At 55.7% G+C, this 14468-nt stretch overlaps 1 protein-coding gene and 1 non-coding gene across 2 annotated transcripts in view; one reads left to right on the plus strand and one right to left on the minus strand.

The window, feature by feature from the left end:
• Window positions 1-14468, minus strand: part of SSC5D (scavenger receptor cysteine rich family member with 5 domains) — a 24078-nt gene that overhangs the window by 6177 nt on the left and 3433 nt on the right. The window contains exons 6-11 of the mRNA XM_007468042.1: window positions 12535-12852; window positions 12109-12285; window positions 9203-9520; window positions 6448-7020; window positions 6051-6365; window positions 5725-5892 (exon numbers count right to left, since the gene is read on the minus strand). Of these exons, the coding sequence (XP_007468104.1) occupies window positions 5725-5892; window positions 6051-6365; window positions 6448-7020; window positions 9203-9520; window positions 12109-12285; window positions 12535-12852 (1869 nt within the window). The remainder of the gene's footprint in view (window positions 1-5724; window positions 5893-6050; window positions 6366-6447; window positions 7021-9202; window positions 9521-12108; window positions 12286-12534; window positions 12853-14468) is intronic.
• TRNAE-UUC (transfer RNA glutamic acid (anticodon UUC)) lies at window positions 9687-9758 on the plus strand. Its single transcript has one exon. It is a non-coding gene; the product is annotated as a tRNA-Glu (tRNA).

Consider the following 14468-nt stretch of genomic DNA (forward strand, 5'->3'; position numbering starts at 1 on the left):
TTCCCTACAGATGACCAAGCTGAAGCCCAGAGAGGGCAAGGAATTTTCCTAAGGTCACACAGCTAAGGAGCAGCACTGGGTTTCAGACCCAGCAGGTCTATCTGCTTCTGAGCGGCAACCTCTTCCCTCTGGGGGTAGATCTCCTGGGTCTCACCTCACTCCTTCCCTGCTGAGCTTTCATTTAGAATTTGATTCCAAGGCCACTCCCTGCTTCCCCTTGAGGAGGTTACACCCTGCTCTATGCTTCCTGGGTTCTTCAGAGCTAATTCTATCACAGGCTTCTTCCCAGTCTCCGTGGCTGGAGTGGTTACGAGTGTGAATTCTGCAGTTTGAATCCAAGCTCTGCCCTTTGCTGTCCTGACCTCTCTGGACCTCAATTTCCCTACCTATAAAATGGGGACAAGGACAGTACTCATCTCATAATGTTCCACGTGGAGGAGGTGAGTTAAACCATGGTATGCACTTTGGGGACTTCCCTGGTGGTCCAGTGGTTAGGACTCCGCACTTTCACTGCAGGGTGCCTGGGTCCGATCCCTGGTCGGGGAACTAAGATCCCACAGGCCACACGATGCGGCCAAAAAAAAAAAAACCAAACCACCATGGGATGCACTTAGATGGTGCCTGGCACACAGAGATTATTCAATGAATATTAGCTATTATTGATGCTCTGATTACCACGCAACCTCTAAACGTAATCCGGCATTTAATCTTGGATGCCCTCCCCTCTGCGCAGCCATGACATACAGCGATATCCCGAGTCCATGAGTCATCCCACCACCCCACTGGGTGTGGAAACTCCATTAGACATGGCTGTCCATCTGCATAGCCTCATCCATTCCCGCAGCTGCAAATTCCCTCCTCCCAGGCGCTCCTTGGAGCTTCAGGACTGCATATCTCATGTCTCCACTTGGGTGTGTCGAACGCATCACTAATGGAGCTCTTAATATTCCCACTCTGGATCCTGTGCGCTCACCCCGCAGAGTTCCCTGGTCCAGTAAAAGGCGGGTCCCCATCCCCTCCCTCCCTCTCTCTCCTCAACCCTCGCACCCAACGCATCACTCGAACCTACCAGCTCAACCCCCAGAATGTAGCTTGAACACCTGCACTTCTCTCAGTCTCCACTGCCACCCTGGTTGAGGCCACCGTCACGTCTGCATAGACCTTCTGGTCTCCCTGCATGCACTCTTACACCTACATCCACCCCTTTGCGGCATCCTGAGCGACTGCTTTGAAAATACACGTGGGGAACTTCCCTGGCGGTCCAGTGGTTAGGACTTTGCGCTTCCACAGCAGAGGGCACAGGTGTGATCCCTGGTCGGAGAACAAAGATCCCACATGCCAGAAGGCGCGCCCCCCCACCCCCCCAAAAAAGAAAGAAAATACACATGTGATCACATCCTCCATAACTTAAAGTGCTTAAAACGCCAAGGGTTTCTGCACATACAATAAAACCCAGACACTGGCCTCATCCCCGATCACTCTCCCCCTGCCTGGCTCACTCCACTCCTGCCAGGCCAGCATTCTTGCCGGTCTCCCAAGGTCCCACCACAGGGCCTTTGCGCATGCTGCTCCCTCTGTCTGGAAGGCTCCTTTAGCTCCCTCCAGGCTCCCCATCACAGCAGACGTCTTTACAATGGACCACAGACCTCACCTCCTGCCATCATCCCCATCAACCACTTCACTTCCGCCCCACTGACCTTACTGCTGTTTCTTGAAACAGCTAAGCACACCCCCACCTCAGGGCCTTTGCATGTGCTGTCCGCTCTCTACAGAACACTCTCCAACCAGATATCTGCATGGCTTCCCCCCCTCTCCTTCTTGAGGCTGTCACTTAAATGGCACTTTCTTAGTAAGTCATCTCTTGACCATCCTATTTTAAATTACAACACTTAGCCCTCCCTTCCCCCTCCCTTGCTGTGCTCATCACTGCTATGTTCCCAGGGGTTAGTACTCATGCCTGCCACACAGCAAACATTTCAGACATGAATTAATGTCTGCGTCTCCAAATTCCATCATCCAGGAAGCCTCAAGAAATTTTGCTTCAGTGGAATGGAAAGTGAGAATTCAACCTTCATAAGCTTCCAGCTTCGTCTCCTGTACACTCTCTCTAGACTTACACAGCTGTCTCTCACTGGTTCATTCATTCATTCAACAAGTATGTAAAAAGTCTCTACTGAGTCTCTACAACATAGATCCCGTGGTAGACAGAATAACACTCCCCAAAGATGTCCAAGCCCTAATCCCCAGAACCTGTGAATATGTTACCTTTCCTGGCAAAAGGGACTGTGCAGATATGATTATGGGTCCAGAACTTGAAATGAAGAGATTATCCTATGTTAATCCAAGTGGACCCAATCTAATCACACAAATCCTTAAACTGAGAGAATCTATCCTGGTTGTAGTGACAAAGATGTAAAGACAAAAGAAGAACCAGAGGGATAGATGCAACACTGCTGGCTTTGAAAATGGAGGAAGGGGCCATGCACTAAGGAATGGAGGGACCTCTAGAAGCTAGAAAAGGCATGGGAACGATCCTCCCCTCGAGCCTCAGAAGGAACACAGCCCTGCTGACACTTTGATTCTAGCCAGTGATACCCATGTGGGACTTCTGACCTCCAGACCTGCAAAATAATAAACTTGTGTTGTCTAAGCCCCTAATGTGTGGCGGTGTTATGGCAACAACGGAAACTGACACAGCCAAACACAAGACAGCTAAAAGTCTAGCAGAGACGACGTGCCCTAAACAGGCAATGCAATTTTCTCAACTCCAGCCTCTGCTCCTCTGAGAAGCCCCTTCCTCCTGGTGTCTGCTGGTGAAAATGACACCATCTCTTCTGCAAGGTCTTTCCCAATTGCTCTACTAGAAATAATCACTCCGTCCCTGGGATCCTGCAGCTGTTGCTCATTTACGGTAAATAACTTTTAACAACCAATGTTTTGCGGTTTTAAATGATTTCACACACATTTTGCTCGTTGGATTGGGACCTGAGGTCACCCAGCTCGTTGTTCTAATCCCAGCGCAGCCACAGCTGGAACCCAGCGAGCTGTACTACAGAATTCACTCTTGCAATGACTTCAGTTATTCCAGAATCTTTTCCAATCCAGCGAGCAAACTGTGCGCGAAATCGTTTAAAATAGATCTCAATAATGGCTCCTGAGTTAAAGTTTAATTTCTCTGAGCCTCATTTTTCCCCCACCTGAAACACAGGGGCAACACCAGGACCTATGTCACCCAGTTGGAATCATGCGTGCCTGGCACAGGGAGCTCTCCTTGACTCTTTCCAGGGACCTTGGAACTCCGGTTTTCGTTTTTTCCGGAGGAAGAAACTGAGGTTCAAAGAAGCAGTCATTTTTTTCAAGGCCACCTTGCTAACGAGGATAGGAATTCCTGTCTGTCGTTTCCCCTCTCCCCACGCCACACCGCACCTCCCTTCAAGTCTTCCCATTACTAAGGTTGTACACGTTACCCCTGAGATTTCCATCGTGCAATTCCTAGTTCTGTATTTATTTGTGCCTCGCGCCCAGCATTGGACCTCTCCGCCACGAGGGGGCGCTACGGGATAAGGGAGGTGGCGCCGGGCTGCAGAGAACAAAGGCTCAGAAATCCTGGCCACACTGCACCGAGGAGCATCATCTCTGGAAACTGAGCCCTAACTCACAGCTCGGGTGCCCCCCACCCCAAATCTCCGTACCTCCAATGCCTGCTCCGCGCCCCCCTACCCTCCCCGGCGTAACGAGACCAGACCGAGGCAGACGCCACTCTGCGGGGTCACCGCCCGCTTCACCCGCTTTTATTGCCGCGGCGTGGGCCAGCCAGCCAATCAGGAGGCGCACCGCGCCTGTGACGTCACACAGCGCGGGGCGATTGAAGTCTGCCCTGCCCGCCCCTCCATCCGAGGCCCCGCCCCTCTCGCAGAGGCCCTCGGAGTGTGCATGCGTGTTGAGCGTGTGAAAAAGGCGGGAAAAGGCGCGAGGGGCGGGGTCCTGCGGAGAGGGAGCAGAAGCGACGACACCTGGGCGGAGAGAGCGGTCTTCGCGGGGGGACGGGGTCGGCAGAGCCGGCGGAAGAAGCCGCCACGCGGGAAGTGGTAGGATGGAGAGTCAGCGAGAAGGATGAGAAGACGGAGAAAGAGCTGAGGGGAGAACCGACCCTGGGTGGGGGGGAGGTTGAGTGGGAAACGGAGCGGAGGGCGCGGCGGTGAGAGTGAAAGAAAAAGGAAGACTCAGGGTAAAGAAAGAGAAACTGGCCGTGAAAAACAGGGAGAAACAGCGGTGACGGGGTGTGGACTTGGAGAAAAAATGAGAAAGATGGTGAGCGAGGCTGACGAGGCATAGAGACGAGGAGGGGCAGAGAAAGAGAAAGAAAAAAGAGACACGGAGCTGAAAAGATAAACCGACCGTGAAAAATAGCGAGAAACAGAGACGATGAGCGTGAGAAACTGAAAATGTCAATAAAAAGAGGAGGACACAGGAGAAGAGATGAAGAGAAACTGGCCATAAAGTACAGGGAGCAATAGATACGGGTTGGGGGTGGGGGAGTGAGAAATGGAAAATGAAAGAAAAAAGAGCCAGACGCAGAGGGGAAAAGATAGAGAAGCTGACTGTGGGGAAATAAAGAGAGAAATAGAAATGATGGGAGTATGGACTTGCTAAGGAAAGAAAAACTTAGAAAGGTGATGAGAAAGAAATGGGCGGTGGAAAAAAAAGTGAGATGAGGAGGGTGAGAAATTGAAAGGGAAAAATAAATAAATAAAAAATTTAAAATAAAATAAAAAATAAAATAAATTCCTTTGGGACTCCCTGGCGGGTCTCGTGGTTAAGACTCTGCGCTTCCACTGCAGGGGGCATGGGTTCATCCCTAGTCAGGGAACTAAGATTGCGTGTGCCACACGGGCGAGGCCAAAAAAAGAGAGAGAGAGAGAATGTGAGAAACAGGAGCAGAGGGTGATCAAGAGAGACCCTGAGCACGGATGGGACAGAGATCTCTCTCTCTCTCACACACACACACACACACACACACACACACACACACACACAGGAAGGTAGAGAAATGGGCAACATCTGAGGGGGGGTCAAGGCCCCGGGGGTCAAGGTCAAGGCCAAGGTCAAGGCCCCTGGCAGCAGAGATGGAAGGAGGGAAGCAGGCGACAGCGAGACAGAGGTGGAGGGGCAGAGAGGGACAGAGCTGAGGGGCTGGAGGCTGCTCCCTGGCCAGAGGAAGGGGGTCCGGCTGAGGACAGAACCCTCGACCTGGATGTCCCCACCCCACCTCTGAGCCACAGCCCGACCCTGACCAGAGCGTGAGCTGGGAGAACAGGTTTGAGGGGCTGGGGTGGGGAGACAATGTGGTGACAGGGTGGGCCTCGGCTGTGAGGTCTGGGGGGATTTCCGTCCAGGCTCCGGATCGAGGGGCACAGGCTCCCAAGGCCCCGGTTGGTTTACAGGAGGACTGTGGGCAGGGGCTTTGCTGAGCCTGGTCGGATTATCCTTATCCGCAAATCACAGCGCAGGGGGTGGGGATGGGGTCTCCTTTAGGCTCTGGAGGACAGTGCTACTGCTGAGTCCAAGAAGGGAATGTTCTTAGAGTCTCTGGAGCCGAGGAAAACCTGTCTGGGGTCTCTGAGACCCAGGCCAGCTCATTTAGGAGGATCTTACTGGAAGCCCGGCAGGGAGGTGCACAGAGGTTTATGGAGGGCCCCTCCCCACCCCGGCCATGCCCCTCACCTGAGCTTGGAAGGCGCCTCGTCGCTGGGGAGGGGGCCCCTGTGCTCCCAGCCGTGCCCCAGGGTAGAGTGTGTGCAGGCACCGCTGCAGCGGCGGTCCCCTTGGCCAGGTCCTCTCCTGAGGTGGGGTCCCAGGTCCAGGGGGGGTAGTCTTCCTCATCTGCATAGCCTTGGGAGAAATTGGGGAAGGGGACAGCCCCGACCCGTCTCAGAGGTCCCTGCTGTTGCTCCGAAGTCCCCTTCCCGCATCTCCTGGAGTGACTCTGGGTCCCCACCCCCATGCCACCCTGACTCCTTGGCCACTGACCCCCCCGCCCCCCGCCGTACCAGTGCAGGTGAGCCCCACGTCCTCCTCGTGGTCGCAGTTGTGCTGTCCCCACGCCCTAGCGGGGCAGTCGCTCAGCGAGGCCTCACTTCCCTTGCAGCCCACGTCATCCAGCCAGATGGGCCCGGTGCCAGGGCCGTAGTGGGTTTTGCCCACTCGGGGCCGAACCCTTCCGCAGCCCAGCTCCCAGCAGGCCACCATGCCATCCCGCAGGTCCCAGCTGTCATCACACACTGTCCCCCAGCGTCCAGCGTGCCACACCTCCAGCCGCCCGGCACACCGGTTGGGCCCATCAGCCAGACGAACCCGGAACAGGCCTGCTGGTAGACAGCCCAGATCAGGAGGGGTCAGCAGGGGTTAGGAGGGGTCAGCCTCACCCTCCACATTCCTTCCTCTCACCTGATGCCCCAGTGGGGGAGGGGGCTGGGTCTTTGGAGGACTCTGGAGTACCTACTCCTGGGATCTCGGCCGATGGCTCCATGGTGGCCTCAGAGGTCAGTTCTCGGGGGCCCTGGGTGGTCGGTGTTGCCAGGGTCTTAGAGGTCCGTTCCCGGGGGACCCGGGGAGTCCGCCTTTCGGTGGTGTGTGAGGTCAGCCTGTGAGGGTCCTCCGTGGTCAGCCTGGTGGTAAACTCGGAGGTCGGTCTTCGGGAGGCCTCAGTGGTCGGAGTGGTGGTGGTCAGTGAGGTCAGTTCTGGGGGACTCTGGGTGCCCGTGGCCCTGGAGTGCTTAGTGGTTGGTATCACGGCGGGCTGAGTGGTCGGTCTCTTTGCGTTTTTGGTCACCCACTTCTTTGTGCTTTTGGGTATCTTCCCTGGGGCCTTGGTGGTGGTTTTCTCAGGAACGCCGGGGGTCCGCCTCGCAGAGGGCTTGGTGGCCAGCTCCCCCGGGAGCCAGGCATCTGGGTCTCTACCCAGGCCAGGGATCCAGCTCCAACTGAAGGGGTCTGAGATGGAGTCCAGGCCGGGGGTCCCTGGCAGACAGGAGGGGAGGACAGGGGAGACAACAGACACCGTGATTGTTCTCTCTCATCTCCCCTTACAGACAACCACCAAGTTCCCATGCATTCATTCACATCATAGACGTTTACAAAGCATCTCCTACGAGCCAGGCCCTGTGCCAGGCCTGGGGCATACGGTGGCCAGCCACAGCCGGCACCATCCCACCTCTGGGCACTTACAATCATGATGTGACTGCCCCCCTTCACCCCATCACACTGACCCATCCTCTCTGCCATCTGCCCAGCCACTGCCTGGCTTCCTGTACCCTCTGACTGGTCTTCCCCCACACCCAGTGCCCAGCTCTCACCGCCCCACCAGGGTGGTACCAGGCCACTGCTCAGCTCAAAACCCTTCTGTGGCTCCCATGGCCCTCAGGAGGGGAGGGAAAGGGGAAAGTGCCTTAGCTTCAGGCAGAATGGTTGACTCCATCCTCCCAGCTGCCACGGCTCACCTTACATCTTTCTGATCAGCACAGGGAAGGTGGCAGACACCATGGGCGATGCCAAGGGTTACTGATGCAGGACAAGGGTTAATCTTGTCCAAAGAAAGCTTTTGCCCTTTGCCCCAGGCTGCCGGGGGGAAGCTCCAAGCCCTTTCAACGTCCTGCCTGGTAAGAGTGTGTTGTATCCCTGTGGGGCCAGAGCCACCTAGATCACCTCTGCTAACACTGTGACTTAATGGGCTGCCAGTGGGCCACCAGCCACATCTCATGACTGAGCTCCTAAAAACACTTTGACGCCAAGGCTGGGAGATCGTCCCTGGTTGGCAATACCTCACGTGCGTTGTCATGCGTCGTTGCTGGGAGAATTAAGTGAGGAAGCTCCACAGGGGTCTCTCCTGGACCCAGCCCCACATGGCTCTTCCCTCAACTGACTTTTTAAATGTTTTGGCTGCGTTGGGTCTTCGTTGCTGCGCTCGGGCTTTCTCTAGTTGCAGCGAGCAGGGGCTACTCTTCGTTGTGGTGCGCGGGCTTCTCATTGCGGTGGCTTCTCTTCTGGCGGAGCACAGGATGTAGGCGTGCGGGCTTCAATAGTTGTGGCTCGCAGGCTCAGCAGTTGTGGAGCGCGGGCTTAGCTGCTCCACAGCATGTGGGATCTTCCCGGACCAGGGATTGAACCCGTGTCCCTTGCATTGGCAGGCAGATTCCTAACCACTGTGCCACCAGGGAAGTCCTGATATGGACCATTTTAAAAGTCTTTTTGCGGTACGCGGGCCTCTCACTGTTGTGGCCTCTCCCGTTGCAGAGCACAGGCTCCGGACGCGCAGGCTCAGCGGCCATGGCTCACTGGCCCATCCGCAGCACGTGGGATCTTCCCGGACCGGGGCGCGAACCCGTGTCCCCTGCATCGGCAGGCGGATTCTCAACCACTGCGCCACCAGGGAAGCCCAAAAGTCTTCATTGAATTTGTTACAACACTGCTTCTGTTTTATGTTTTGGTTTTTTGGCTGCGAGGCATGTGGGATCTTAGCTCCACAACCAGAGATTGAACCTGCACCCTCTGCATTGGAAGGCGAAGTCTTAACCACTGGACCGCGAGACAGCTTTTCTGATTGTTGTGAATCCTTCTAGAAAACTATGGAACCCGAGGGTGGTCTTGGGGACCTCCCAAATGATAATGTGTCACACGGGTTTGCAGCGATTTGCCGGGGCGTCTCTTTCTCACAGTGAACTGTGAGCCTCTCAAAGGCCAGGATCGCGTTCGTTGCATTCTGAGGACCCAATACCTAGCTCAGCCTCTGGCGCTGGATAAACAACGGCAAATGAATGAACACGGGCCAAGCCTGAGTCCACTTCAAGTGGCCCTCCCGCCACACGGGCTTCTTGCCATCTCCTGGTGCCCCATGCCTGCTTCCTTTCCTCTTCCTTTTCAGCTTCCCTCTAGGTGGGAGACTTCCTTGATTCTTGGTGGGAAGAAAAGGAGGAAGAATCCCAGCTGTGCCGCTTACTTGCTGTGTAACCTCTCTGTGCCTCAGCGTCTTCATCAGTGAAATGGGCATAACATCCACCAATTTGGACGTATCGTGAGGTGTGAATACGGTCACGGGCGGGGGCTTAGGAGGTGAGCGCTCAATCGATGTTAGTGCCAACGTTAGTTCCCGTTCCCTCCTCCAGGAAGCCTTCCTGGAGCCAGCGAATGGCCAGGGCCTCCTTACCAGTGCAGGTAACTCCAACGTCCTCGTTGTGAGCACAGTTGTGCTTCCCCCAGGGAGCGGCAGGGCAGTCGGCGAGGGAAGCCTCGGTCCCCACACACCTCACGTCGTCCAGCCAGATGGGGCCGGCGCCCCAGCCGAAGCGGCCGGCAGCAGGGTCTGGCTGCCGAGGTCCACCGCAGCCCAGCTCCCGGCAGACCACAGCCGAGTCCCGCAGGTCCCAGCTGTCGTCACACACGGTCCCCCAGCGCCCACCGTGCCACACCTCCAACCGGCCTGAGCACCTGCTGGGCCCGGCCACCAGGCGCAGCTGGGGGGACCCTGGGGTGGGAGAGACCCAAAGAATTCGAGTCAGACATTCCTCCACCTTCGCTCCATCTTCCTTCCATTCATCCACCCTCCCTTCCCAGCAACAAGTGTTTATCCAGGCCTGTGCTGTGCCATTGTCTGCATCAGGCACAGGAATAAAGAGTCAGGGATAGGGAATTCCCTGGTGGTCCAGTGGTTAGGACTCCGTGCTTTCACTGCCGAGGCCCGGGTTCAATCCCTGGTTGGGGAACTAAGATCCCGCAAGCCTCGCGGCACGCCAAAAAAGAAAAAAAAAAAAAAAAAGTCAGGGATAAAGAGTGGTTCCTTGGAAAGCTCAACTCAGAATTGCCATATGATCCAGAAATTCCACTCCTAGGGATATACCCAAGATAAGGTGAAAATGGGCATTCAGTCAGATACCTGTATGCAAACATTCACAGCAGCATTATTCACAATAGCAACAATGTGGAAACAACCCGAGCGTCCATCAATGGACGAATGGATAAGCAAAATGTTGTCCATCCATATGATGGAATACTATTCAGCCGTTACAAAGAAAGAAATTCTGACACACTCCACAATATGGATGAACTTGGAGAACATCATGCTCTGTGAAATAAGCCAGACACAAAAGGTCCAATACTATACGATTCCATTACACACAGCGCCTGGTTGGCAAATTCACAGAGACAAAAAATCAAATGGTGTGTGTGCCAGGGGCTGGGGAGATGGGGGGGAGGGTAGTGAGTGTTTAATGGGTCTGGGGTATCTGTTCGGGATGATGAAAAAGTTCTGGAGATGGTGGTGGTGATGGCTGCACAACATGATGAGTGTGTTTTTTACGACTAAACTATATGCTTTAAAATGGTTAAAATGGGACTTCCCTGGCAGTCCAATAGTTAGGACTCTGTGCTTCCACTGCAGGGGGCGCAGATTTGATCCCCGGTCGGGGAAGTAAGATCCGCATGCCGTGCAGCACAGCCAGAAAAACAAAAAATTGTTAAAATGGTCAATTTTATGTTGTGTATATTTTACGATAATTTTTAAAAAATAAAGAAAGTGGGCTGTGGAACAAATTGCCTTCATTTGAGTCCTGGCTTTCTGACTTTTTAGCTGCGCGGCCTCATTTGTAACGTGGAAACCACACGGTACCTACCCTGCCAGTGGCTGGTAGTTTTACCTGATGAAGGGGCCTGGAATGGCACTGGTCATGTGAGCTAGTGACAGCTGAGTCTATGGCAGTTGTTATTATTATTATTATTATTATTATTCAGAAAAAGGGGAAGCAGGCCTCAGCTAATAGTGTTCAAGTTCCCACTTTTTCAGCCTTTGGCAACCTTGAGGAGATGGCTGTATTAATCATGGCTTTTTATTTGCGGTATCTGATGCTTTGACATCTTGGGGCCTTGCTGACACCGGAGGGATTGCTGATTCCCAGAGACAGGAAACCACTGGAGTGTGCCCTTCATATGAAACCAGCCCACCCAGAGCCCTCACCCACCACCTTGTGTCAGGTTCACACTCCCCGGCCACCATCCACCTGCCCCATCTCCCCAGGGCATGTACCCGACAACCAGGAGCAGCGCCTATGCTCCAGAACCCGCCGAAATGATGCAAACCAGCCCATCCAGAGTCAACTCACCCTGCCTTGTCCATTCCTCCCCCATGAAGCCACACTCCAGGCTTTGCCCACCGTCGCCCCTCGCTCCCTCTGTCTCCTGCTGGACCCTGGTGCTTCCCGTGTGGCCCTGCGTCGTGTGTGGGCTGTGCCCCCTCCTCTTGGGAATTGTGAGAAACCAACTATCTCTGCAGTGACAGTGGTCTCACCTGTTGGCCGCACCACACAGCATGTGGGACCCTAGTTCCCCAACCAGGGATCGAACCTGTGCCCCCTGCAGTGGAAGCGCAGAGTCTTAACCACTGGACCGCCAGGGAAGTCCCTAAAGCCTGTATTTTAAAACAACATCACTGACTAGTTCTTACGATACTTGCGAGAAGGAGGTGGCCTTGTGAGTTTCAAGACAGCCGGAACAGAGCATTAGACCAAGCAGGGGCCTTCTGAGTGTGGGCTCCGTCTCCTCCCGTCCACCCTTCCCTCTCCCCGAGACCTCTGAAGCAGTGAAGGAGGCACCTGGGGGCTGTGGGGAGTGGCGGAGGGGCAGGAAACAGAAGCTAAACCCCTACTCAGCGACAAAAAAGAACAAAATAATGCTGTTTGCAGCAACACGGACGGACCTAGAGATTGTCATACAGAGTGAAATAAGTTAGACACAGAAAGACAAATATCAGATGATATCACTTATATGTGGAATCTAAAAAAGGGGGTATAAATGAACTTATTTACAAAACAGCAGTAGAGTCACGGATATAGAAAACAAACTTATGGCTACCAGGGGATAAGGGGAGGGAGGAATAAATTGGGAGCTTGGGATGGACATATACACACTACTATATATAAAAGAGGTAATAAGGCCCTGCTGTATAGCACAGGGAGCTCTACTCAATACTCTGCAATGGCCTACATGGGAAAAGAATCTTAAAAAAAACAGCAGCAGCAGCTAAGCCCCACATTTGGGGTGTGGGGAGCTGGAGGGACTCACCAGCTTCCGGCCCAGGCTCCTGAGGGGCCGCAGGGGAAGCGGGCGGAGGTGAAATGCCTGCTATCTGCGCAGCCTGGCTCACCGTCGGGGTCGGGGGCCTGGATGCAGTTTCCCTGGGCCTGGAGCTGTTGCTGCCCACCGCGGGGGCCGTGGGAGGGACATATCCCAGAGGCATACCTGGGGCGTGAGAGGGAAGAGGTGACCACCACCCACTGTTGTGCTGCAGGCAGTTCCCCACACCTGCCATCCCAGGACCCCTGATGGAGACTGAGGTTTCACGATGAGCAAGACATGCGGCAGGTGGGATGCTGGGCGGAGGGAGTGCGGGGCCCTGGGGTACACCTCCGGAAAACACACGAGACCCCCCAGCTCTCACCCCTCCATTCGAGGGCCCCCGCCCTGACCTCTCCCCCAGGGCCCCCTCACCGTCACACACGGCCCCAGCGTCCTCCCGGTGATGACAGTCATGCTGGCCCCAGGGCCGCGCCGGGCAGAAGCGCAAGGCCGTCTCGTTTCCCCGACAGCGAAGATCGTCCAGGAGGATGGGTCCAGCACCCTCCCCGAAGAAGGCGCCTCCAGGGGCGGCCAGCGCGCCCCCGCAGCCCAGCTCGCGGCAGGCCACGGCGGCGTCCCTCAGGTCCCAGGCATCGTCACACACAGACCCCCAGCGCCCGCTGTGCCACACCTCCAGGCGGCCTGCGCACCCGTGGGGGCCGTCTGCCAGACGCAGCCTGGGGGCCGGGCCTGGACGTGGGGAGAGGGAGAACAGAGAGATGGGAAACTGTGACGGATGAGCAGCTTTAGGCCACGCACGCAGGAAACTGTGATGGACGAGCAGGTACTGAGCTATGCACGCCGGTGACTAGGATGGATGTGCAGGTACAGGCCACGTGCTCAGGTGACTAGGATGGATGAGTGGATATAAGCCTCATGCTCAGGTGACTAGGATGGGTGAGCAGGTACAGGCCACATGCTGGAGTGACTCGGATGGATGAGCAAGTACAGGCTATGGGTGGTGTCCCGCTTCACGCCCAAGATGGGGCTGGAAAGCAGCCATTCCATCTTCAGTTTGCAAGTGAGGAAAAGACTCTGAGCTGGGAAGTCGCTCTCCAAGAGTCCGACTCTGGTCTATCCACTGCCCCCCATGTCCCTGCCTCCCCAGGGACGAGCCCTGGGGACGCCGGCCCTGATGCCCTCCACCCACCTCCCCAGGCAGGTCCCCACTCCCCAGCTGCCTTCTCCAGCCTATAAAGCAGGGCTTCTCAGCCTTAGCGCCCCTGACACGGGGGTCAGGTCATTCTCTGCTGTGAGGGGCCGTCCTGTGCACAGTAGGATGTCCAGCAGCATCCCTGGGCTCCACCCCCCCAGATGCCGGCAGCACCCCCAGTGCCCCACACAGTCATGACAACCAGAAATGTCTCCATGCCATCCGGGGAGTGCGGTTGAGAACCACTAGTCTAGATGTTAACCTCTTGTTGGTTTGGGGGTACATTTCTGTTGGGTCTTTGTGGGGTGAGAGTTGGGTCACCTCTGGGGAGTGTGGAGTCCATCTCTCTAGCCTGCAGTCGGTGTCTGGAGAAAAGGACAGGCCAGAGAGGGTGAGATACTCCTGCCTGCATCACCCAGCTGTGAGTGACGTGCTCCCTCACGGGGCTGCCCTGAGGAGCAGAGATGTTGGTGAGACACCAAAAGCCCCCGGACCCCTCAGTGGGGTTCACTTCATCTCCCCAACAACTTTTTCTCCCGCTGGAGACTCAACTCGCCTCCTGGGAACTGGGCTTCAGAGGCCCCATTTCTGCCCCCACGTGCTTCCCACCGACGAGGTGCCACCGTCACTGCCTCTGGTCCACCAATCTCTGCCCCGACCTGTGTCCCCTTGGTCTCCATCCCCGCCACACCCTACACGCTAGATACCCAGATCCATCTGTGCAGCGGGACACACACGGCAGTCAAGTTCCGGGTCATCTGCTTTACATCTTTGAGCCTCTGTCCTGCATCCGTGAAGGGTGGGGCGAGGACATCCACCCAGGAGGCCAGGCAGATGCGGGTGAGGCCCAGAGCCGGCTCCCAGCTTTCTCTGTAGCTCCCTCTCCCCTTTTCCATCCACCAACTGAAACATTTCCTGCCCCCTGTGTCGGTAGGCGGGCAGGCTCCTCTAGTGGGTGCAGCCCTTGAACTTTCCCACCCCACACCTGTGGGCCACCCCTGCCTCCTAAAAGTCAGGAGAGCGAGAACTGGGTCTGCACCCGGTGTGGATGGGGCTTAATGAGTAAGTGTGAAAAGAAGAAAGGAGGGAGAAAAGGAAAGGAGGAAGGGAGGAAGGAAGGGAGGGAGGGGGGAGGGAGGAAGGGGGAGAGAGG

This window comes from Lipotes vexillifer, unplaced genomic scaffold (assembly GCF_000442215.2).
Source record: "Lipotes vexillifer unplaced genomic scaffold, Lipotes_vexillifer_v1.1 scaffold1223, whole genome shotgun sequence".
Lineage (NCBI taxonomy): Eukaryota > Metazoa > Chordata > Mammalia > Artiodactyla > Lipotidae > Lipotes > Lipotes vexillifer.